The sequence below is a fragment of the Amblyomma maculatum genome, chromosome 3, assembly GCF_055883805.1.
Source record: "Amblyomma maculatum isolate TAMU_Amacu chromosome 3, ASM5588380v1, whole genome shotgun sequence".
In the NCBI taxonomy this organism is placed as follows: domain Eukaryota; kingdom Metazoa; phylum Arthropoda; class Arachnida; order Ixodida; family Ixodidae; genus Amblyomma; species Amblyomma maculatum.
Window position 1 is genome coordinate 209,531,124 of NC_139346.1, and position 24,305 is coordinate 209,555,428.

Below are 24,305 nucleotides of genomic sequence, written 5' to 3' on the forward strand. Positions count from 1 at the left end.
CGCCACCGCTGGAGCGAACGGCGCTAGCGCCGACCTAGGGGAGCAAGTGGGATCATGCGAATCCTCTAATTACTGCTGCTGAAGCAGATGCTCAATTGAATTTGCGTGCTTTAAAAGCTAATAGCCGCGTTTATTTCTGTAGATTTGGTTGATATAGAGTGCCAGCCTTGCACTTTTTGATCTTGCATCGTTACTGAGGCCGCTGAAGTACGTTTATTTAAGCTGTTGCTACGGGCCGTTACTGCTTTGTACCCAGACGTAAGCGAGGGAACCCGGCGCAAGCTACCGAAACATAAGCTCACATAATCTTCCTTAATCAAGATTTGAGTGGGCAAAGAAGCGAGTGGTCATTCTCATGACGTGCGCAGCAGACATATTTCATCGAGCGAGATTTCGTTCACGGAGTATGGCGCTATAAATGTTCGGTGAGCAACCTAAGGAACGGCGTGCGCGTTTTAATTTGCGCTTATCACTTGGGAAGCTAACGAATACGTATTGCTGGATAAAACGTATTGGATAAAGCATATTATACATATTGTATATGTATATCAAAGCGACATTATCAATTATATTATGTCATCTACAACGAATTCTGGCCTATCCCCCATTGTGGGTATACGTGCCATTATAACGAGGGCGAAGCAGAATGAAGACGGGAAAACTTCTGCAGTGCAGTCAGTGCGGTTATGATTGATGGCAATGAATATTATTTCTCTCTCTCTCTTACTAACAACAATTTCTCCTCTAGCTCCCCCCCCTCCCCCCCCCCCCCCCGACCAAGGAGCATGGAAGATCGGAGATATCGACACCGTTCTTGCGGCGTTATATATGAACCTTGTTTTACATACCAATTTGGCGAAAACAACAAAACTGTTTGTGAATACAATATAAAGGTCCAGTCATTTCATTTATCTTTAGCGCCAAAATACTAGCTAATAAAATAATTTTGCTTGGGATTAGTGGGATGGATCCATGGCGAAGGTTGCTGCCGACCACGTGCAAGCGCACACACGGAGCGGCGACGTGTGCGCGCTTTGAGCACACGTTTAGCCTGTAAGCACATCGCACTTAATTAGGGAAGATCAGACTCCAGAGTTCTGATAGAAGTAAAACAGGTAAAACCGCAAGGTTCGGTAGCTTTCCGTCGAAGGAGCTGCTTTCACGAAGCGTTATGATTAAAGTTGCCGGTGCCCTTACGGAATTATAGAGTAAATGTAAAAGCAAGGTTTCGATATGGTTTCTCTATTTCCACGAAGGAAAACGGAAAGCTATTGCTCGTTGGGGACCTCTGGTGGGGAACGCTGCCTATTGGGCCAACCTAGGCCAGACTCCACACTGCACCAACTGAGCAAGCAAGCCAAGCAAGATCCTCGCGGCATACTCGCGGCTCTTCACATTCGGCTGTGCTATGCTAGCCTAGTAACGTTGATGCTGCCTGTGCGCCTGGGGCCGCTGTGTGTTCATGTGGCGTTGTGTGCGCGAGTGGCGGCCATTTTTGTGAGTTGACATTCGTCACTGCAGCGTTGCTTCGTTGGGAGTAAAGTGTACAGCTTGTGCGGAGAAGCTGGCGGCTAGGTTCTCCGTGTCTGTCCGTGAACGGGCCCCGTGCGCGCATCAGTGCGTGCCTGGGGTATTGGAGCGAGCGGGGTATCACTCGCGGCTTCGCGAAGCCTCGCCGTCGTCGTCGTTCTCGAGCGCTGTGCCGCAGGAACGCATGGTTGAGCTGTCGTTGCGGGTCCGTGCGGAGCGCGTGGCGGCGGTCCCCGGGGCCGGTGGTCGCGCCTGGACGCGTTAGTCCCATGGCAGCGGCAGCCAACCCAGGTGAGCAACTCAGCCGAGCACATCTTGCGCTGCTTCTCGAGCGGCGCTTGCCGAGGCTTCGCAGCGTCCAGGTGTGACGCGCTTACCTCAGGAGCTGCTTCGTGTTTGGTTATCCGTCCCATGCTTGCGAACGTTGTTCACGGACAGTACTACAGTAGTACGAGGCCTGTGCTTTTCACATATGCAGGCTGAGGCGATCAGTTTTTTTAAAATAATGATGTCATTGAAGTGATATAGTCTCTGAAACACCTGTATGTAGTACCACGTAATTGCGGTTTCCGCGTCCGTCGTGTGGAGCAGGATCTCCGGTGGCAGCGCGGACGAAACGCGATCGCTTTGTCGTCGCCTTCTGCTGAACTCGGTGACAGCTAGTGACATAGCACTTTCCCCGGAACTGAGCCTGTAGAAGTTTCTGTCGGGCGTAAGGTTTACGAATCGGGCGGCCGTTTACACAGCGGGTTGTATGGTGCTGGTGTTGCAACGGAGTAGACTTCACGATAAGTGGAACTGTTTGTGTTTAGTTTCATCCATCTCCAAACAGTTGGTTGGTATCTCGATAAAATAGTTTTTGCCCCACTGTTTCCATTGTATGGTAGAAACGTAAAAGCCGGAAATCAGTGGTGTTCGCATGCGCTTTCGTATCAAACGTCAGGTGGAGCGAGATGTGGCTGGCGGTCAAATTTATCATTGCTTTTCTGTGTACTGCCGGAAAGTAGAAGTATATAATGGAATCCTGTCAGCTTGTTATGTGAAGTTTTTTCTTTTGTAATCTACTATGTTTTGTTCCGTAAGCAGTTTCATGCATTGACATAAAAGGCATTCGAAATTGGTGCGTGAAACTAAATTTGTTCAGCACATCAGTGACGGACCGAAATGTTGTGCTATTGATCATTAAATCGGGACGTCATCAGTGTCTAACAGCGTAATAGTATTTGCCTTGTAGTTGCGGCAAAAACTGCAATGTGCGTCCAGCTGCTGTTAAATATAAGTTTGTTGCTCCTTGTGCTAGCATACAGTGTGTGTAGACTGTTTTTGATTACCCTCAGACCTGTAATACTACATGCAGCCTGTATAATAATTAGAGCTCTCAAGTTCGTGCATGGCCACATGAGCCATTCATCATTGCAGGAGGGTTGAACTGATGGAGGCTTGTTTCACCCATAAGTTCTTGCTTGAAGTTAATCGTCTTTACTATGTTCGAGGACAAACAGTTATTTGATAAATCAACCGCTGCTGTCAGAAATATTATTTTTTTTTTTATATGCAAGCGCAAGTTTTATATGCGCCAAAAGCAAAGCCTGCCTTAATCGTCTTTACTATGTTGGAGGACAAACAGTTATTTGATAAATCAACCGCTGCTGTCAGAAATATTTTTTTTTTTTTGATATGCAAGCGAAAGTTTTATATGCGCCAAAAGCAAAGCCTGCCTTTTAGATTTGTTTGAAAAACATGTTACACCTCATTGCATGCGCAGAGTTTTGAAGTGTTTAGTGCTGTCATATCTGTACCTGCAGTGCTTATTCATGTAGAACTTCTTGAAAATACAATCATTTTCTTTTGTGGAAAATGCAGCAGACTTGTGGCACTTGCAACATTGGAAGGGGGAAAAAAATTTGTTTTGAATTATTGCTTTAACTATTAGTTCTTATTAGTTTAAAGCCTTTTTATTTACATGTACTGTATTCGAACTGAACTAAAGCATCAGTTTGAATACGCTGCCTTTTAAAATTAAGTAAGTGTGAATAAACGAGTTCGCAGTGTTGTTTTGTAAATCAGCGGGGCAGTTCGCCTAGGTATTCCTTGAGGGAAAATTTGCAAAGTTGATCTAAAATATATTTCATGTAATACGAATTTGCCACTGTGTTGACAGAGCATCTCAGTTATAATCTGCCTGTATTCCCAAAGAACCCAACCCGAGTTTAGCAAAAAGTTTCAAAGCTGGGTAACTTCAAAATACACCTGAAAGACACTGGGGTCAGGCAGAAATGGAATTTGCCTATGGAAATAGGTGGTTACGAGATTTGAACTTCATTTATTAAATATGTAAGTGCAGTTCAAAATGAATAAGGTAGAGAAAAATAGAAGCCTTGAGATTATTATCCCCCCCCCTCCCCCTTTTTTTTGGTTAAAGAAGTAACTGTGATAGCTATGTAGTATAAACAGAGTATCACATTGGTGGTGACTCGTGTAGTAAATGAGTCCATTGTTTGCATAATGCTAGAGGCCCCTGCAACTCAATGCACTGCAACATGCTACCTGTGTTATTGGCACTGACAGTCGTTTGCTGTTCCAGTTGCAGACGGCAGCAAGGTGCTCAAGAAACGGAAGGCCAGCTGCTACAAGGAGTGAGTTGAGTAGCCACTGATTTGGTGTGAAAGGGTGTGCAACAGTGTCGCGCTGTGCTGTGTGCAGCGCTGCCGATGAGGACGGCAAGTTTGGCCGCATGGACGAGGACGCCCTGGAGAAGGAGCGGTACGAGGCGTGGCCTGCTTCGGCCGACGCGCTGGCGGCACCGCGGCCAGGCGACGGCGGCGAGCTGCTCGAGTCCCTCTCTGCCAAGAAGGAGAACCACAGCGAAATCGAGCGGCGGCGGCGCAACAAGATGACAGCCTACATTACGGAGCTCTCGGACATGGTGCCCACATGTAGTGCGCTGGCGCGCAAGCCCGACAAGCTGACCATCCTGCGCATGGCGGTGGCCCACATGAAGTCCCTTCGCGGAACTGGAAACACGAGCAGCGACGGCACCTACAAGCCTTCCTTCCTCACCGACCAGGAGCTGAAGCACCTCATTCTGGAAGCAGCTGATGGCTTCCTTTTTGTGGTCTCCTGCGACACGGGGCGTGTCATCTACGTCTCCGACTCTGTCGGCCCCGTGCTCAACCAGTCCCAGGTGGGTTGTGCGAGTGTGGGGGAGGGTCTCAAGAGTGGTGGTGGTTCTGGCTACATGTGGCCTTGTTGCTGTGCAGTCTGAGTGGTTCAATGCGTGCCTCTACGACCTGATCCACCCGGAAGACGTGGAGAAGGTGCGCGAACAGCTTTCCACCCAGGAGGCCTCCAGCGCGGGGCGAATCCTTGACCTCAAGACTGGTACTGTCAAGAAGGAAGGACATCAGTGTGAGTACTTGATACAAGCTCAATGCCATTTTTGTTGAAACTTGAGATCCACCTCGCTCTGAATAAATATTTTCTTTACGGTGCCATTTGCCGAAAAAAAAAAAAAAAATGCGCCACACAAATGCTGTGCCTACAGTTGTCATACTATCTGCCCAGATGGGGCGGTGTGTTCCACAACACACAAAAATTGGTGCTAAACAGCAAAAACCGTCATTCATATAAGCGCTATGGCCTATGGTTGGATGGGTGGGCCCTAAACAAGCCTAGTGTAACATATACTAAAATGTAGGTATTTAAATGCTCTTTCATATACTTGAATAATATTTACTTGAGCACTATACATAATGTGAAAAATCTTTCTGTGCGAACTTTTGGAAAGAAAGTTTACAAGATGTTGAAAATGCATGAACATAAAAATCAAGCTGCAATAAAGAAATTTCAGATTATATGAAAGATGTTACATTGCCTCTTTTACTTTTAAAAATGTGGATTGCATATGTATAAGTTTATTTCTTTGGCATAGCTTTTTCAGAACATGTAATTAAAGGGAAGCTGAAGTGGTGTTCTGGCATTTGTAGATTCAATGATTCGATTGTACGAAGTGTGAAGGAAAGGTGCTGAAAGTAGTTTTGTGCTAGCATTTAAAATGATTACATAATCATAGACTTAAAAAGATCAAGCTTCCTTCTCCTCAATGTGTCAGTGTAATGCAGAGTGCCAAATTTTCAGATTTCCACTCACATGCTGTCATGCGTCGCCTATGCTCGTCAACTTCTCGCGAGCTATCACTTCAGACAGCCATTTCTTCATTTGAAACGTAACGCCGCTATACATGACGTCATTGTTGCTGCGTCAGCCTTTTGTAATGCTATGCGGAGGAGTGTGAACAGCTACCTAACTTCATTTGGTGATTACATCAGCATTTCAAATGTTAGGGCAAAAAGAATTGCATTCTTTGCCTGCAAGTTTTATAAATTTGCGCCATTTATTCTCATCGGAATTCTCAAACCTCTTCAGCTTCCTTTTAAACAGGAGACTCAGAAGGCTGGAAAAAATTTTTTATTAAACAATATATTTGCATAATTCTGCTATAACATGTACTGAAACTCACGAATTTAAATGGTCTTTCAAATACATACAAAAATGTTGTTTTTTTTTAACTTAGACATGACAAAAAAATGTGTGCAGACTTGTTGAAACAAACACCTGAAAAGTAAAAAAGGCACAAATATTAAAATAAAATACCAGAATAAAAATAATTCAGAAGGTAACAAATATGCTATGCAGTCTCTCTTTTTAATGCTGTTTGGAAGCTGTGGTTGTCGTTCAGTTCCTATGGTGAAACTGATGTACTCAATCTCTCAACTGCAGTAACAAAATGTGGTGAAGCCAAATTACCGAAGGACTGATATTTAATGTCCTGAAGTACAGTAGAACCTCATTGGCACATTCCTGGTTCATACGATTTCCTGTTTCATACGCTGAAAATCTGGGGCAGTAAAACTTTTACAATAGAGTTACACTATATTTCTTCTGGTTAATACGTTTTGAATGACTATGTTTGAAATTTTGACAAACTGTGGTCATATAATATGTTTTGCGATCAACCGGGCATGTGCTAATGAGCACCTGCAACATGAAAAATTAATTAGTGGCGCTGCTACAGTTGTTTTCCTGCAGTGCCTAGGTGCAAAGGGGCGAAGCATCAAAGAATGCCAACAAGCCAACATACTAAGCGCCCATTCCGGTGGAAACACGATTTTATGAGGAGAAACGCAATGACTTGTTTGTGGTGCCTTAGGGGCATAGCGGTGAACCATTGATAACTATTCACTTGTGTACGAGCAGGCCGGTTCTTGGAGCAGGCCGGTTCTTGGGGATGGAGCATGAGCAAAAACGTGGTGACTGTAAGCCATTGCGATGGCTTCTTCACATGTCACTGGTGTAAGGGGGCGAAGCATCTGGAAACAACCAAGGAAGCGATCCTGGCTCCTCATTGCTTTCTACAAACTGGACTTGTTACTAAACCTCTTCCTTTGCATGTACAGACTGAATTCTATCAGAGCTAAAAGGTTTTTTTTTTGCATTCATATTTGATGTATATAAATACCAATCTACGATCTCGTTTGCCACTGAAGACACTCTGATGGGCTAGTTGGTGCATTTGAAGCGAAAGAGTAAAACTGCACGAAAAAGGCGGGACTGAAAGATGCATACAAGCACTACGCCTTGTTTGTGCTTGTGTGTGTCTTTCAGTCCTGTCAAATCTGCTCTAGAAGCTGTTGTCTGAAAAATAGGGGCTCATCTCATAACCACTCGGTGTGACTGAAACAGCTTCACACTCGAAGTTCTGGACGAGCCACCTCATATACTACAGCTTTCTATTTTGCTGGAACCCCAGCGAATGGAAATAAAATAACGGGAACACACACTAAACATGTGTAACTGCTCAAGAGCGAGTGTTTGAATTTGAAAGTATGCTTCTCTTGACCACTAGTTTGAAGTTCCAGGCTTATATTTAACTGATTTATCATCCGAGCTAAAATCAGAGCTCGTTAAGTTCTCCTTGGACTCTCGCTACTGCTGTCATAAAAAATAAAAAATAAAAATTGCTGCTGAAGCAGCGGAATCACGCGAATGGCTCCAAATATGTAGCTCCTGGCGAGAACTCGGCGGCATTTTTGTTGACATTTCAGACTGCCCCGCTTCGAATAACTATTTCTTCTACGTCATCAGCTAGTGAACAAAAAGTGACCTACCAGGGAGCTGAAATTAGTTGTCATATTATATGCCTAGATAGATTTATGTTTCAACACATGGCATTTGAGTTTGTCAACACATGGAAACCACTGATCATATGTAATCCATAGCCTATGGGGAAGTCCCGAAAGAAAACTCGTGCCAGGTGCAGTAGACTGGATGTTAATGGGCACTTGTTAAGCGCTAAGGCACATTACTTGTGTTAGATTGTTATAGTGATCCTGAAAAATGATTTTGTTCCACATTATTTGTTGCCTTTTGTCATGAGTTTGACCACTGCTATACTGTCATTGCTACTGTTTGCTACATGCACCGAAAGGTGCACATAGTGAAAGTAAAACAAAATTGAGCAAAAAGAGATTAATTTTTCCAAGCTTGGCATTAAGGCTATATTTTGTTTTCTGGTATTGGGGGGGGGGGGAAGTGCTGTTGCTTCTAAGCATCTCATATCAGTGAGCCCTTGCTGTGATGACACTGTTGCTGTGCACCTTAGTTTTTTTTTTGTAAGGACGTGCGTTTGCTGAGAAGCTTAGCTCAGCTTTTTAAAGAAAATATAGGCCATGCTGTTTTCATTCCTATTGAAAACTGTGCTGGTGGTCAACTAAAACTCGTGTACATGTGAGGTGTTTTTATCATAGAGTCATGATAATTGGTGGACTCCGTTGGCTGGAAGATCTCTATTGAGGGCCATTTGATGTTTCTTTTCTTAAATGTGTGTGTTGCTTGTCTGTCCGGTGCGTGCAGCGTCGATGCGGCTGTGCATGGGTTCCCGGCGGGGGTTCATCTGCCGCATGAAGCTGGGGAATGTGCAGCCTGACGTGCAGGGCCTGCAGAGGCTGCGCCAGCGCAATGCCCTGGGCCCGTCGCCTGACGGTGCCGCTTACGCCGTTGTTCACTGCACCGGCTACATCAAAAACTGGCCGCCTTCGGGTGAGTGGTCCACTCTTCTGTTTTGGATTTGGTTTATCCCACAGTGCTGATTGTTGCATTCTATGGAACTGTGGCCAACCATGAAAATGTGGAACTGTGGAGCATTAGAGCTTCTATTAACCAACCATTTACTTTGCAGTTCCTTTGAAATGGAGGGTGATAAGAACCAGATGTCAAGTTCTGTGGCCGAGTACCATCTGTGCATGGGGGCCACCTGACCCTGTTTGTTTAGGATTAGATTTGTTTTGAAGTGTTGCATGCAGGTGTAAAATATTAGTTGTAAAGTGCAGCTTGGAATTTGCTGGTGTGCAGGGGTGCAGGTGGAGCCTGGTGACCAGGACGGGGGCAGCCATTGCTGCCTAGTGGCCATTGGTAGGCTTCAGGTGACCAGCGCCCCCAACCCTAGTGACCTGGTGGGATCGAACTCAAATGCTGAGTTCATCTCCCGGCACTCTGTTGATGGAAAGTTCACCTTTGTGGACCCCAGGTTAGGAGATTTTTGTTATCACTTTGTGTTAGTGCAATAGCATTAAAGGCCCTATTTGTGAGCGAGAAATCACTAGCATGGCTAGTGGTAATTGGCAGACGAATATGGCTGGGGCACTGATTGGTGAGCGGGTTGCTTAATGTCACAAGACTACATAGCGTGCAGCACCTGCAAACTTGGATAGCTCCTTTAAGGTGGGAATTGAACTTACCAGGACCTCTGGATCCTGAATCACTCGCACTCCACCTAGGCCACACACGGCTGTTTGTAAGGCTTGGTTGAAGCAGGGCTTTATATTTGTGTCACGTGGCCTTTCAAATAATGTGGTAGCTTGCGACAGATGAGTTAATGGAGACACAAATTAAGGAATTAGTGATTAAGAGTGAGCAGCAAAGTGCATTTACGTAAACGAAAATCAGCAAGAGGAGCCAAAGATAGGAGTTTTCCACGTTGTCATGTAATATCGGGTGTGTGTGTTTTCTTGAAACTGTACCATGCACTCCTGCAGTCTTTAACTGTGGATATAATGAAATATGGGCTTCCATTATCGAATTGGGGTGTGAAACCATGTTCACACGCTACTGAAGTGGTAGCTTAGGACGCAGTCACATAAAACCCCAAAACCAGAGTCTAACAGCGAGAAATCGCTAAACAATCGCTTTTCTGAAATATTATGGTTCTCTGAATAGTGTTTATTGCGTTATTAGGTTTTGAAGCCAGTAACGCGACAATTTTAGCTCATAAAAAGTCTTAAGATTGATCAATTCAACCTCGCATTCCGTGGCAACGGCGCATCGGAGCGCGGCCATTTTGATATCATTCGAAAGCTGCACTCTGCTACTTTCTGCTTGGGAAACTGTTCTCAATCCAGCTTCAGTGAAGCTAGACCATTGCAAAACAATGCTAAAATCTTAAATGCCATTGGTGTTTTCGCACCACGTGGGGCAATTCCTGCCTCCCAATTGGACGCCGGGAAGCATCGTCTGCTGCACAGAAGAGCGTCGTCTGCCATTTTGCCCTGCTACCGCGTTTGGTTGAAAACAAATTTCTAACGGCTCATGCCTCTAGTAAAAAACAACGAAAAACGGCGATCTCGGACACGCAAGGAGCCGTAAGACCCACCAGCACCGGCGACGATTAGCCCAATGAGCCAGCGCAGTGCGCATACGGAAGGATTGGTGGCATGGGCTGCGCCGGCGCCCATCACGCCGCTGAAGAGTGTGCGCTTAGACACGCCACTTCTTTTCAAAGTTTTTGGCTTTGGAAAATGTTAATTAATCTCCGCGCACAAGATCAGTGAAGGCTTTTTTCGACGTCTGTTACCTGCCGCAAGCAATCTTTGTTGGGGAGACTTCAGTTAAGTGCCGGGAAACGAGACTCCATTCGTCGCCGTTCAGTCATGAACGACTGCTCCAGTGTGTGCTGCAGATGCTGAAAACTGAGCGAGCATTGGAAAAGAAAAGGAGAGAAAGAGATTGATTGGTGGTTATGTGACTGGAGTCTTCTAGGATAAGATCCATTGAAGCTTAAATTTACAATAAATAGACTCTGACCTTGTTTTGAAAGTTCTTATCCTCTCAAAGCGGGATTTTTAACTAGTGCGCATACTGCTGCCCAAAATATCTCCAGGTGTAGCGCTGACGTATGGACAGCTGATAAACTGCTTTGTACAGTCGACTGATTTTTCGTACCCTCTAGGGAACGCAAAAACGGCCGAAAAATCAGGCAGTCCGAAAAAACGAATGCATGAAAAAGACGTACCATTTTAAGAATATTTCTGGGATCAAAACAGTCAAGGACGGGGTATTAGGCTTCCGAAACACCAAAGTACAAAAAAGAGCCGTTCAAAACAACTGCTGAGTGACCCATGCCTTTTTGTTGGCTTCGTATAACACTGGCAGCGATGCCCCTTTAAAGCACCGCGGGTTCTTCGACTTCCCGATTACAAGCAAGGGAAGCTTCTTGCTGCTGATGAGAACGGTCAGCCGCTCTTTACTGTGCTTGCCACCGTGGCATGGGTCACCAGCAAAAGCAAGCGTTCTTTCCGGCAACATCTTATAAAATAAGCTAGTTTCGTCGCAGTTGAAAACATTGTCAGCAGAGAACTGCTGCAACAAAGACTGCAGTTTTCCGTTGCGGTACTGCTCAATAACTGATTGTCGACGGCGCCGCTCTCACCGCACACCTTGAACTTGAGGTCATTCTGATGTTTAAAGTTTCTCAGCCACCCATCACTAAACTTAAAATCGTCAATGCCCATCTGAAGCGCGACAGTTTCCGCTTTTTCTTTCAAGACGCCGCCTGAGACCGGCAACCGCTTTGCAGTCATTGAATTAAGCCACACGATGAGGGCTTCCTCAAGCTTTGGATGGACACCTTGGCTTGCATTCTTTTTTTTGGCACCAGATGGCTTTTCGGCCGTTTCCAGGATCTTGCCCTTGTTCTTGATAAAATCCGAGACTGTTTGCTTTGAAATGCTGAACTCCTTACCCACGTCAGCCTGCGATCGGCCTCTCATTACTTGTTTAATAATGGTGGCTTTCTTCTCCATCGTTAACCGATGGTACTGTTTTCCACGCTTCGATGCCATCGATGAGGACGGAGTGGGGGCCATCGCGGGCAAGCAAAATCCTCTTGTTGCGAAATGTCGAAGCACCTAGGCCTAACGTCACAGAGCACACTTGACACAATACGTAGCACGTAGCAAAACCAAGCACCAGCGTAGCGAAAAAACACCTTGTGGTCTGCGATGAGTCTGCGCAGTGAAAAGGCGGAACGGTCGCGGCGTCGACAGCGCTTCCCGCTGGTAAACATGGCCAGCGTGGCTAGACCAAATCGGTGTGTGATGGCTAGGTACGGCTAGTACGGCTAGTACAGCTAGTGGTTCAAAGCTGTGACATGTACGTAAACTGGGAGATAGCAAAAATGGCGGCTTTGTATGACGCAGTTGCAGTTTCAGACCTTCCGTCGCGTCAAAAAGTCCGAAAAATTGAATGGCGGGGGGGTTCGAGCGTCCGAAATTTCAGATGCCCTTATACTTTGATTCTATGGGGCTCGTGGCGGTGCCGCGAAGACGTCCGGAATATCGGGCATGTCCGAAAATTCGATCATTGACTGTATTTGGTGTGTTTGACAATAGGTGTATTTGAAAAGTTTATACATTTTATGCCAGGGAAGCAAAAATTAAAAGAATGGTATAGTTGCTCTCCCTGGCCCGTGTAGAACACATAGACATTATATTTTAACAGTGTTTGATAAGGAAGTTATTAAAAACATGGGCACAATGATTTGTCATAAATTAATGAATTTTTCAAAATTGACATATTGGACACATCGATAGGCAAAAATGGACTGCATATTTGTGTTCAGCACACTAAAACACATTAGGTGTGCTGTTTTCATCTATGTACAATAAAACTTCCCAAAATTAGTTTAAACTACAGGGTGTCCCCTTAAACCTGACGAATTTGATGCCCACTTAGGATAGCATGAGATGAGCATACTTACAGCTTCTCAGACACCTAGAGAGAGAACACTCTTATATGCCATCGCAGGGGCCCCAGTGTACCCTTGCCGCACACAGTGCCCCACAATCAGCCTGTTCTCTGGTGTCGTGGTCTGACCGTTACCATAGCTATTTGTTGTCCTCGCTGTGTGACAAGACTTCGCAGCACAGTGGTTCCTTAGTGCTGAGATAAGTCACTGTAGCCATAACGCCGTCATTGCCACATTGCAGGCTGACCGACGTGACTACATGGCGGTGATTCGGCCCCATCTCTTGCATTATCACATCCTTGGCGTTGTATTGGAGCACGTGCCTCTCGCATCTAGTGCTTCCCAAGTGACATCACTCTGAAACACTAGCAGTAGCTGAAGCGGCCTTTCACCACTCTCACCAAATTGACACCATCACAGTGCGCACATGGATAGCCAGAATGCCCTCTAGCAATGATCAGCAGTGTTAATGTTCAGCAGATGGTGGTTTGGATGGAGAGTTTTTTTGTTTAAACATGCGGCACACAGCGTTAAGTTGTGTACTTATAGTTGCCCCTGGGTCTCTATTGCTGTGTAGGGTGACAGCAGTGCTGGGGTACCAGCCCCAGGAGCTACTGGGCAAGCCTTGCTTCGATTTTTTCCACCCGGAGGACCAGGGACACATGAAGGAGAACTTTGAGCAGGTGCTCAAGATGAAGGGCCAGGTGATGTCAGTCATGTACAGGCTGCGTGCCAAGAATCGCGAGTGGCTCTGGCTGCGTACCTCCTCCTTCGCCTTTCTCAACCCATACACCAACGACGTTGAATATGTGGTCTGCACCAACACATCAGCCAAGACACTGTCGGGCACCACGGCTGGCACTGAGGACGCACCGGCCGACCTGCCGCTGGGCTATGGCGGCCACACCAAGGAAGGCCTGGACTACTCGCTGCCTCGGGCGGATGCCTACCGGTCAGCGGCAGACAGGCGGCCCACAGCACCCCTGGCATATGGCTATGAGCCCTATGCAGGAGGGCCACGCTTGGCCAAGGGCTCACCACCTGCCCAGGCCTGGAGCGCCCCTCCACCACCCAGAGTACCTCCCCCACAGGTGGGTGCTTTTTAATGTGTTAGGGAGCTTGTGCTACAGATAATGTGGCATTGCCCAGTGGAAATAATGATTTCAGCTCGAGAATGAGGTCAGGATAGCAGGGAAGGATCCAAATGAAGTCAGACATGTAGAGGAGGCCCCCGTAATGGGGATACAGTAAAATCTCTTTAATTTGGAAATTTGGATAATTCAGCCTGCTCACTCCTTCCCTTCAAAAATGTACGTAGGTCTAAGGCAGCAAACTCTCGTTAATTCAGTGCTAAATTGCGTGTGCACCGGTTAATTCGGACTAGAGACGGGTCGACGCTGCCGCTGAAACGAGTTTTCGGAACACACATAGCTACGGCCATCATTCCTCAAGGACCGGAAACCGTTATTTTAGAAACGTACAGAAGGCGGCGCTGCTCTGCACTGAACATCATCATCATAGGTGGGTTTTGGGAGCGCGCGTCGCTACAGCTATCATCTTTCCATCTGTAATTGCATTTGCTAACGTACAAAAGGAGGAGATTGTTACTCTAGTTTCTCTAGTTTTTTGGATGACGAGAGCTTGGAAGCTTGCATAGAGCTGAAGCTTGGATAGCGCGCTGTCGGAGCAGCCATCTTTTGCATTTTCTGCGAGGTGCTTTGTGTCGTGTCTGTGTACGAAATGTGTGGTGCCAGGGGACTCTGGTAGTGCTACTGCTTTCTGTCATGATAGCAGTGCCGGAAAAACGTGCAAAGTATGCGGCTAAGGATCTAGCGACGAAAGTGAAGATCCTTAAAGCATTGGAGGACGGCATTTTTAGAGAACAGGTGATGCATCAATTCGACATCAAAAGAAGCATGCTGACAACATACGTCAAGAATGAAGCACAGATAATGGAAGCTTTTGAAAGTGTGAAGTTCCACTCAAGTCAGAAGCGTTTCTGTAGCCCACCCACCTCTGGAGGACGCATTGTTGCGGTGGATCGCTACTGCACGTGATGCAAAGCTTCCGTTAAGCGGACCATCGATCTGTGCACAAGCCGAAACCTATGCCCTCCGAATGAATATTGATTCATTCAAGACCTCAGAGGGCTGGTTTGCATGTTTTAAAGACAGACATGGCCTTGTTTTAAGGCCGTGTGCGTTGAAAGGGGTGAAGTGGACGAAAACACGCTTAAAGAACACATGGTAGCGACCCGAGCGACGTTTTTAACGCAGACGAAACTGCACTCTTCTTCAAAGTGCTCCCAGATCAGATGATTATGTTCAAAAGAGGTGCGTGCAGTGGCAGTAAAAGAAGCAAGGAGTGAGTGATTGTTATATGACGGGCACGGAGCACCTGCCACCTTCTGGTCATTGGGAAGGCATGGAAGCCTGGATGTTTTTACAGCGTTAAACACCTGCCCATGGATTACCGAGCAAATCATAAAACTTGGATGACGTCCGAGATAGTCTGTGCCTGGCTGCAGGACCTCGACTGACATTTCAGCGCGACAAAACGCAAGGTGCTTTTCATGGTTGACAACTTCACCGCGCACTGCAACGTCTCCAACCTGCAGGCGATCCGGCTCATGTCGATCCGGCTCGTGTTTCTTCCTCCTAACACTACCGCCGGCCTGCAGCCCGTGGATCAAGGCATTATCCAATATGTAAAAAAAAAAGTATCGCACTGTGCTTCTTTGCATGGACCGGAAGCAGGCGTGCATCATTATGCTTCTGAGTGTCATACATATTTTGGCTCACGTGTGAGCACACACGTCAGCAGGAGTGGTTACCAACTGTTTTAGGCGCTGTGGATTTGTGCACTCTGACACAAGCTTGGAGCCTGCAGCGCCAATAGCAGAGGAAGACGACGACGACGAAGAGTCATGTGTCGTCCTGCTCCCCACCGAAGTGAATTTCATCTACTACACTTCCATTGATGATGGCATTGTTGTCGCTGGCCAGTTAATTAAGCGATGATGAAATAATGAGCGATGACCACGGCCCGTGTGATGCTCCGGTGGGACAACCCTTCCAGGGTTGTCCCATGTCCGAAAACTGGCCCTCACTGCCCAGCTTGTTGCGAAAAAGCAAACAAGCATTGCTAACTTCTTCGCGAAGTAAAGGTATGCGATAAAAAAAAGTTCGCATGCAGTTTTTGTGGCTCATTCGATAATACGTCATTCGGATAATTCGGGCACGTTTTTTCACTCCCGTGAGATCTGAATTAATGAGGTTTGACTGCTCTTACCCATAGTAAAGTCACTGGGACAGGCAAAAATCTTTACTATACAGTCGAACATGGATGTATCGAACTCTAAAGGGATTGCGAAATAGTTTATTTCGATAATTTAATGTACAGAAATCGGTTTCAGATGCCGCTTGAGGTGACACATGCATGAGGTGACACATGTGAGAAACGTGGGTGTGATTAGCTGTAATGCACCGTTGCGAATGGCGTCGCAATGGCTGATTGCTGCACTTCACCTGTGTCCACTTGGTAGATGTCAATGATGGGCCGTGTGCGTTAAGCGCACCGGAGGCCGGCAACCCATTGAGGTACGACACGCTCCGCCAGCGATCACTGAAACAGCCTCCCTGAACCTGAATTGCATCGGACAGTCGTTCCCATGCACATTGTGCACACTGCGGCAGGTATGATGAGGATCTGAAGTTTGCCATTTCCGAAAATAATGCTCAATCTCAATCGGATCGTTTTGGATTCGCTTTTACTTCATACCATCCCGCGGCGGCTATTAGGCGTGTGTATCGGACGGTGCTTGGGGCATCACTGTTTTTTTATTTTTGTTTTAAGATAGCATCACTCTATTATGACGCATACGCAAATGTTCCGCGCATGCATCCACATTCTGCCGTTTCACCCACCGCACTGCGCGGTTCACCGCAATGCTTCACTCTGCTTTGTGGTGAAGCATCCTCAAAACACGAGGAGGCCGCTTAGGGCAGCGATATCAATCAATACCACTCAGTAGCCCTGCGAAAGAGTAGGCATGATTTTATGATTTTAGAGTAATCGTAATCCTTCAACCTTCCCGACAGTGTGCGCAAAGCAAGGCGCTTTACGAAACGGGGAAAAACTTGGCCTTCATCTCAAATGTAGGTAGCTGTCATGAAGGTGTTCATTAGATAAAATTACTGTAATGCAAACTGTTTTCAGCAATTTTTTTAATTTCATTTGAACTTCAGGTTAATGTGAACATTTTTCTGTTTTATTAGAGGCTAAATTAAATAGAGCTTACTGTAGCTGTGAACAGAAAAATGTGCTTAGTAGAACTTCATCAGCTTGCTTGAAAGTGCTCTGAAAAGCCCATAAATTGCTCCAAGCATGCTCCAAAACCTGACTTTTGCTGCTCCAAAGTAAGCTTTTCTGCTCCCATGCCTGCTCCAAAAGCTAGAGCCTGCTTCCACACCCGATTTTTGCCAAAATGTCTTTCCTATAAAGGTGGAAAAATGTACAGTCTTTGCCAAAAGTAACCGAGCAGCCTTGCCGGCCGGCGGAGCATGCATGGGGCCAAGCTGCAGCGCTACCATCGCTTGCAAACGTCACTTGCTGGTGCACGGCAAACGATCACTACAGTTGCGTGCGCCTTTGGAGGAAGGGCGCGGCGCTGCCCTAGACCAGCTGTCGCCGAACTGTTTACTCTCATTCCTTCCGTGCATGGCTTGAAAACATCACACAGCAAATGGCCAAGGGTGATGCGATCGACTTTGGGGAAAGCACACCTTCTAATGCGTGGTGCGGAGTTCAGTATGTCGAACTACCACTGAAATTGAGTTCGATATAAGACGCAGCTTTCCTATACTTTTACATGGGATTTTCAAGGGGATATTCCGTAAGCTCGATATAACCGAAATTCGAATTATCTGGGTTCGATACATCCGGGTTTGACTGTATTTGGTGCCCGCTGGCAGAGTGGGGCCATCAGTAACTAGATGAATAAGATACTGGAGTGAAACCTCCAAGTGCAGCGCAATATCAAGCTCACAAACCCGCCTTTGCTGAACTCCCTGGCCGCAACAGGGTGAAGCTTTAGATGTAGTTTCACTGCAAGTGGAAGAAAAACTTCATAGGAAACCTTCGTGAAAGGCGTTCTTGGGGGATCATATGCTAGGGAACTTTTACATCACTCATTCGCTATTGGCAAATACAGTGAAACCTCATTATAACGAACAGTTAAAAAATCGGAAAATAATTCGCTATATCCATATTTCGTAATATAAAATTTTGTAGAAAATACATGCAAGAGCAGCAAAATTCAATCAGAGAAGGCACAGCAACTTGGAGGGTGCTTACTTGGGTCACGTCCATTTATTTATGCGCTAAGAACTGCCTATCGCGGCCTGCTTTTTTGTGTTGATCGCATTCCGTATCATGCCCTGTTCCACAGTTTGCAAACACTCAACAAGGGCAAACCCACTGCCCTCAATAGCACTGCGGTGGCGGCACAGTAAATCCAATGCAGCAAGTGCTTCTTGTGAAATCGGAATATTCTCATTGTCTGCAGGGCCAGCCTGAGCTTCGTCTGCGGGATGTTCAGAGACTTCCGCAGCGATTTCGGTGTCCGTCAGTACAGCCGTGGTCGCTGCGATGTCGTCGTCACCTGCAGAGTCTTTACAGTCATTGTTTTGGGCACGTTACTAACAAGAAGCGAAAAATATTTCCAGGCGTCATCGAGCTCACGGAGCTCTGCTTCTGCTTCGTCGGGATCGTCACCATCGTCGATGCACGGGCCTCTGCTGGAACAAAACCTGCGTGCCGAAAGCAGTTGGCAATCATTTCGCCTTTCACGCTGTCCCATGCCGCTTCAAGCTTCTGGATTGCTCCCAGCAAGTCGATCTTCAAGTCCTGGTTCATACGAAGCTTCACGAAAAGAGTGTCAATCAGTCTTTTTTTAAACTGCCTTGAAGGCCCTGATGACGCCCTGATCTAAAGGCTGCAGCTTGGCTGTAGAGTTAGGCAGAAGAAAGCGAACTTCAGCGTTGTTGAGTGTGACATCTGTGTGTTGTGTGCTGTATAGTTATTAACGAGGAAGCACACTTTGCGACCCTCGCGCACAAACTCGCAGTCCCAAGCATGCAGCCACTTCGCGAAAAGTTCACGTGTCACCCAACATTTCTTGTTGGAAGCATACTCTGCGGGGAGTATGCGGCCCCCTTTCATGCATCTCGGGGTTTTAAATCTCCCGATGACGAAGGGTCGCAGCTTCACAGTGCCGTCCATGTTGACGGCAAGCAAAACAGTGATCCGGGCCTTTCCTTGCTTTCTGCCATGGCATGGCTCTCCACGCGTGTCAAGGATATGCCTGAGTAGCATCTGCCAAAATAGGCCCGTTTTGTCTGCATTAAAGATGTCCTTGGGCTGATATTTTGCAAGGATTTGCGGCCACTCCTCTTCCAACCACTGTCTGATGCTCTCGCAGTTAGCCGTCTCGCTTTCGCCAGAGATCGTTTTGCCTACGATGTCATAGCGTGCCTTGAACCTTTGCAGCCATCTGGAGCTGGTGATGGCATCGATACAGGCAAAGTCGGCATCGATACAGGTTTTCGGCAGCGATACAGGCAAAGTCTTTCACTTTTTGTTGAAGCATCGGTCCCGACACCGGTATGTCTTGAGCTCTGACATCCAAAAACCATTTGTAGAGTGCCTTCTCCACGTCGCTGAACGCAGGGGGCCGAAGACGCTGTGCACTTGTCCGTGTGGTCTCGTGTGCTTGTGCCTTGGTTTTTTTTTTTTTTTTTTTTTCTTTATTGCCGACTTTGACATTTGAAAGTGAAATCCTTGGTTACAGCTTTGTTCTCCAAAGTGGTACTCAAAGTGCTCCTTGGGATGCCAAATAAGTCCGCAAGAACGCACTTCTTTTCGCTGTTCTCCACACGTTGAATTATCTCGAGTTGGTTTTTAATGTCAATGCTGCTCTTTTTCTCACGTTCACTGCTATCACAGCACTACACACACCCGCGCACCACACTCGTCATGACCACCGACGCAGCCTGCACAGAATGCTACGGCGGCCACGCCGCTGCTAACACTAAAACACAAAAGGGCAAAAGCAACATTCGATTGCGCCGCAGCTGAAGCAGTGCTGTCAGCGATTTTGAGATGCACATGATTTCTTTGGCTGTCAACTCTTAATGCTGACGTGGCATCTGTGGCTCTGTCAGTGCATGCGAGGTAGTCCTGAACGTTTGCTGCGCCGCACAACACACTTGTAGTGCAACAAAGCTTGTCTCCTGCTATTAAAGTGAGGTAGGGCTTGGCGTCGCGAAGTTCGTTATATCCGTTTTATGCCGAACCGCGTTCGCTATAGGAAGTATGTGTTTGACAAAAATATTTCGGAAGCGTTCAATATATTCAATAAGTCGTTATATGCGTGTTCGTTATATCAAGGTTTGACTGTATTTTTGAGGAAGTTGCGATCTCTGCTCAGATTTTCTAGCATTCAGTTTGGAGTCACAATCGCAAAAGCCGTTACGCACTTCTGTGCATTAGCAAGTGGCGGCAAATTCAACGTTGGAGGATTTGCCACATTACATAGACACTAATGGCCGCATTTGGAACAGCAGAAAATATTGCCTCGTTTTTGTTTCCCTCTAGCTCAACGAAGCGTCACTATTGAAGACTAGAAATCGTGGGGAAAACCATACCAAGAGTTCGGTATATGTGCCCTATCTCACTATGCTACCATTCTAAACGAGAGGAATGCAACTATTTTCCAACGCGTTTTATCTATGGGAGCTGTGTGCTAGAATTCAACACGCAAGGTATTCCAATGAAGAGCGCAGCTTCACAGCGCCTGCCAAAAATGAGCCTTGAGCCAGTTTTGCTGTGCCCAGCGGCCCCCATGACTAGTACAGCGCTCTAAAGGAACAAAATCGACACCGTGCACGCTGCTCGCTTACATTTTGTTATCCCAAGAAAGATAGCGAGGCAGCAGCCTTATGTCAGCAAGCTTACACTCGTTGCCGGGGAGCAGCGGCCACCGATGGCGACCGCCACGCTGCCGCTCAGCCCTGCGCTGCTCCGCCGGCCGGCCGTCTGGGCTGCTTGGTTACTTTTGGCAAAGGCGGTACAGTTATCTATGGGAGATGAGCTGGGACATCCATATCACTTTACTATATCCGAGTGTACTGTAGCGGGGTTCTGCTGTAATTCAGTGAAATAAATTGTTGCTATTTCCACTGTTGGGGATCAAACGCAGGTGTTCTGCGTGCCAAACGAGCACGCTACACATAAGCGGCATGAGCTAGTTAGGTGACAGCCTAGAGAGAGTGCGTTGTGTGTGTGATGTAGTGGCATGTATATAAGCACTGCAGTGGCGCACTCATAAGTGACCTCCAAGCTTTAATGCTTTTATTGTACATTTGCTAGCTGATGTGGCTATTGAGTGCAGTCACCTGGTTCGCAATTTGAGCTCTGTGGCTCTGGAGAGCGTGGGCTTTGAGGACAGCACTGATCAGTGGCCCTCGTATTGCGCAGGAGCAGTATGGAGCCAGTGGCTATGGAGGTGGTGGAGGCAGCAGTCAGCTGAGCCCATCACGCAGCCCATCGGGTCCCACATACACGCAACTGGCACCCGGGGGAGCAGGACGGCCAGGTGAGGCTGTGAATTCAAGGTACACTGAGGGGAAATTGAAGTTGGCTTCTGTATTGTGTGCCAAAGAGTTGCTTGTACTGAGAGTGGAGAAATGAAATATCACCACTGCCACTAATCATTTTCTCAAGCAAACTGTGATGACCTCTGTGAGGATATACTACATCACCGTTAAATGGTAATCACAAAGTTCTTTTCAGTATTCCTGATATAGCGTTGAGTCTACTAAGTGGAGAAAAAAAAATTAATTTGATGTCAAACATATAACCAAAAAAGATTTTTACTAACAAAAACTGGGTAGACCGCACTCTCCATCAAATTTCCCTAGGTGCGGGTTACACATGAATCATGCTTACAGCTGCACATTAACAACTGTGGTGACATTGTGACTACTGTGTCAGATAATTAAAAAGCTGGCAAACAGAAGCAAACATTTTATTTTGCCATTCATTGCTGCTTTCGTCATTGGACGAGCTTAGCTCATTCTGGTCGCCCTCTGTGTCGTCCATGGCGTTTGACAGCCCCGTGACTCTAAAACTGGTTGAGATATTGTCTGGTGACAACGAATGCCACACGTGTAGAATCCAACTGGCACTGGAGGGACGCTCACTTCAGCCGCCCTTTCAGAGTTGTTCCGTGGTTTCCACTAAGAGTAGCATCACCGAGATTCTGTCTTGTATGGCCAGCTGACACAAACATTGAGTGGCTGCGGCACGCTTGTATTTGCACTGAATTAACTTGCACTGTTTCCTACAGAAAACCTTCCGGGTTCGGTTAGCCTCGGTGAGGTCTTGCATTTGCGTACACCAGCAGCGAACACATTTTTCGTTGACATCAAAGTTGCGCCCGGCCTCCTGTTAACAGTTTTCCTCAACGTATTTTGTCCCTTTTGAAGCATGCAGTGCAGGACCACCTGCACTTGCCCTTTGCTTTCGTTCACATTCAAAAGCATGCAGCCAGCCACACGACGGCATACGCAACACAACGGATTCTGCAAGCAGTCGGCAAGCTTTCGAATGAACCACGGGATAACAAAAACCAAATGGCGCTTGGCAAGGCACTGTGAAAACTGGGAACGGAAAGCCGCAGGAACATGTTGTGCGACAATGATGATAATGGATGCGGTATGGGAAAAACGAACTGGCACTATCTCATAGCATTTTGTGAGACTAGGCACATTTTCTCTATGTGTTTTCTTTTCTTTCAAATTTTTGTGGCCGAAAGTGTGGGGGGGTGCGGGCTATACATGAGTATGAATGGTAAGAGACACCGAGGGCAAGTCTGTGCCATCCTGCTGTTGATGTAGCTGGGTGTATGACGATGAGTATAGCTGCACATGGAATTTAAAAGGAAACAAGTGACAGAAATTTGTTTTCTTGCCTGCCAGGTTTGTGGGGCCAGTGGCAACCGGGTGAGGCGCCCCCACCCGGGGCAGGAGGAGCACCACCCCCACCCCCTGCGCAGCAGCAGGAGCTGTCGGACATGCTCCAGATGCTGGACCAGTCGGGCACGGCATCGTTTGAAGAGCTCTCCATGTTCAACTCATTTCCCGAGTGATCGCCGCACACATCAGGGGAGGGGGCCCTCTTTTGTAACCGCAGCCGCTGCGTCATCGTGCAAGGGTTTTGGTAGCATGCCTCATCGTGATGGACCAGCAATGTACTTGATCCACATGAAGAAGAAGAAAAAAAGAACCCAGGTCACAGAAATACACTGCACTGTACTGCACCCAAGATGGGTCTCTCTGCTTTTGCTCCCGTTGTGGCAGATTGGCCACAGCGCCACGGCTTGGTAGGGAACATGCGCCCTTTGAGCATCACCGTTAACTGACAAGCTGGCTTCCCATTTCCGAATGCTGCTCATTTTTCTCTTTCACATGCCAACTGATGCGGATTGGAGCATTGGAAAAGCATGAGTTAGGGCGCACATTTTTGTTTGACTCACAGATCTGATTAACTCATAAGCATGCACGATGGTGTATGCATTGTACATTCCTCATATTTTTACACCAGACATAAGCTCCATTTCAAGGTAATACTCGGAGAACATTCCTTGCTGTGAGCAGGTTTTGAGTACATGCTAGCTGGCAACTGTTGGGCGCAGAGAATCGGAGCTTGCTTTGCAGTTTTTTCTGCTCGGTAATTGGTGCTGAGGGAACAGAGGTTGCATTTTATTTTTACGACAACCTTAACAGGCATTTTAATTTAGGAAGCCCCAGAAAAGGTTGTGTGAGATGCGATATAGGCTTTACACATTATCGTTGGGAAGGTGAAACAGTTTTACGCTGCGTGCCTGTTTTGCACCTAAATTTGCTTCTCTTTTTTCCTTGCAGAGCATTTAACATAGCATGTTAAATATGGCCGGAACAAATTGTCCAAAATCAAATGGCATCTTGCCAGGTATCCTTGCCTGCTCTAAATGCTTAGCTGTCTTTTTTTTTTTTTTTTCTCCTATCAGGGACAGCTGACCACTGTATTGGAGATGTAATTTCTTCTTAAATGCAAAAACTACTTTTTAGTTGTACCTTGATATTGGGCACCCTGTGAAAAGAGCTAACAAATTTTACTTGCAAAATGTGCCTGTATTACAAGATGCAAGGTTTTATGACCATTTCTGTAAATAGGAGAAGCCTGCAGTATTGAGGGGGCAAAAATGTTTGCTTTTTGTTGCTTAGGATCAGGGGTCTGGAAACTCTTTGCCTTTAGGAAACTGAACAGCCATTAATATGTGCAAAAGGAACCCCTCTTCCTTCCTTCCCTTCCCAGTTACAATCAATCCTCACAAGGCAGCGAAGCGTAGACATATTTTTCTACTTTGGCAGATGCTGATTTTTCGGTGCAAATGGGCTCACTGACGGCAAATTGACCTGATGCTGCTAATGCCACTGAAATGCCCAGAAATATGCCTAATGTGACATGCATTGCTTTTTTGTTTTGGCTTCAGTCGTCACGCTCTAAAACGAACGAGGTACTGCACCTAGTCTGCAAGTGCTGCAATATGTGGGACAGGAGAAGTGAAAGGCAAGCAGGAGGGAAGGAAACC

General features: G+C 46.7%; 1 protein-coding gene across 3 annotated transcripts; it reads left to right on the top strand.

Annotated features, from left to right (window-relative positions):
• Positions 1-1,360: 1,360 nt before the first annotated feature.
• tgo (Aryl hydrocarbon receptor nuclear translocator homolog tgo) lies at positions 1,361-23,710 on the top strand. Of its 3 annotated transcripts, none has more exons than XM_084599498.1 (9): positions 1,361-1,821; positions 4,115-4,175; positions 4,234-4,714; positions 4,791-4,938; positions 8,443-8,628; positions 8,941-9,115; positions 13,188-13,701; positions 21,149-21,266; positions 22,651-23,710. In XM_084599498.1, exons 3-9 carry the CDS (start codon positions 4,265-4,267, stop codon positions 22,818-22,820), a joined length of 1,761 nt encoding a protein of 586 aa, XP_084455624.1. In that variant the 5' UTR covers positions 1,361-1,821; positions 4,115-4,175; positions 4,234-4,264; the 3' UTR covers positions 22,821-23,710. The 3 variants fall into 3 exon arrangements, with proteins under 3 accessions (XP_084455624.1, XP_084455625.1, XP_084455623.1); XM_084599499.1 differs by having other exon boundaries at positions 4,115-4,170; XM_084599497.1 differs by having other exon boundaries at positions 4,115-4,166.
• The last annotated feature ends 595 nt before the right edge of the window (positions 23,711-24,305 follow it).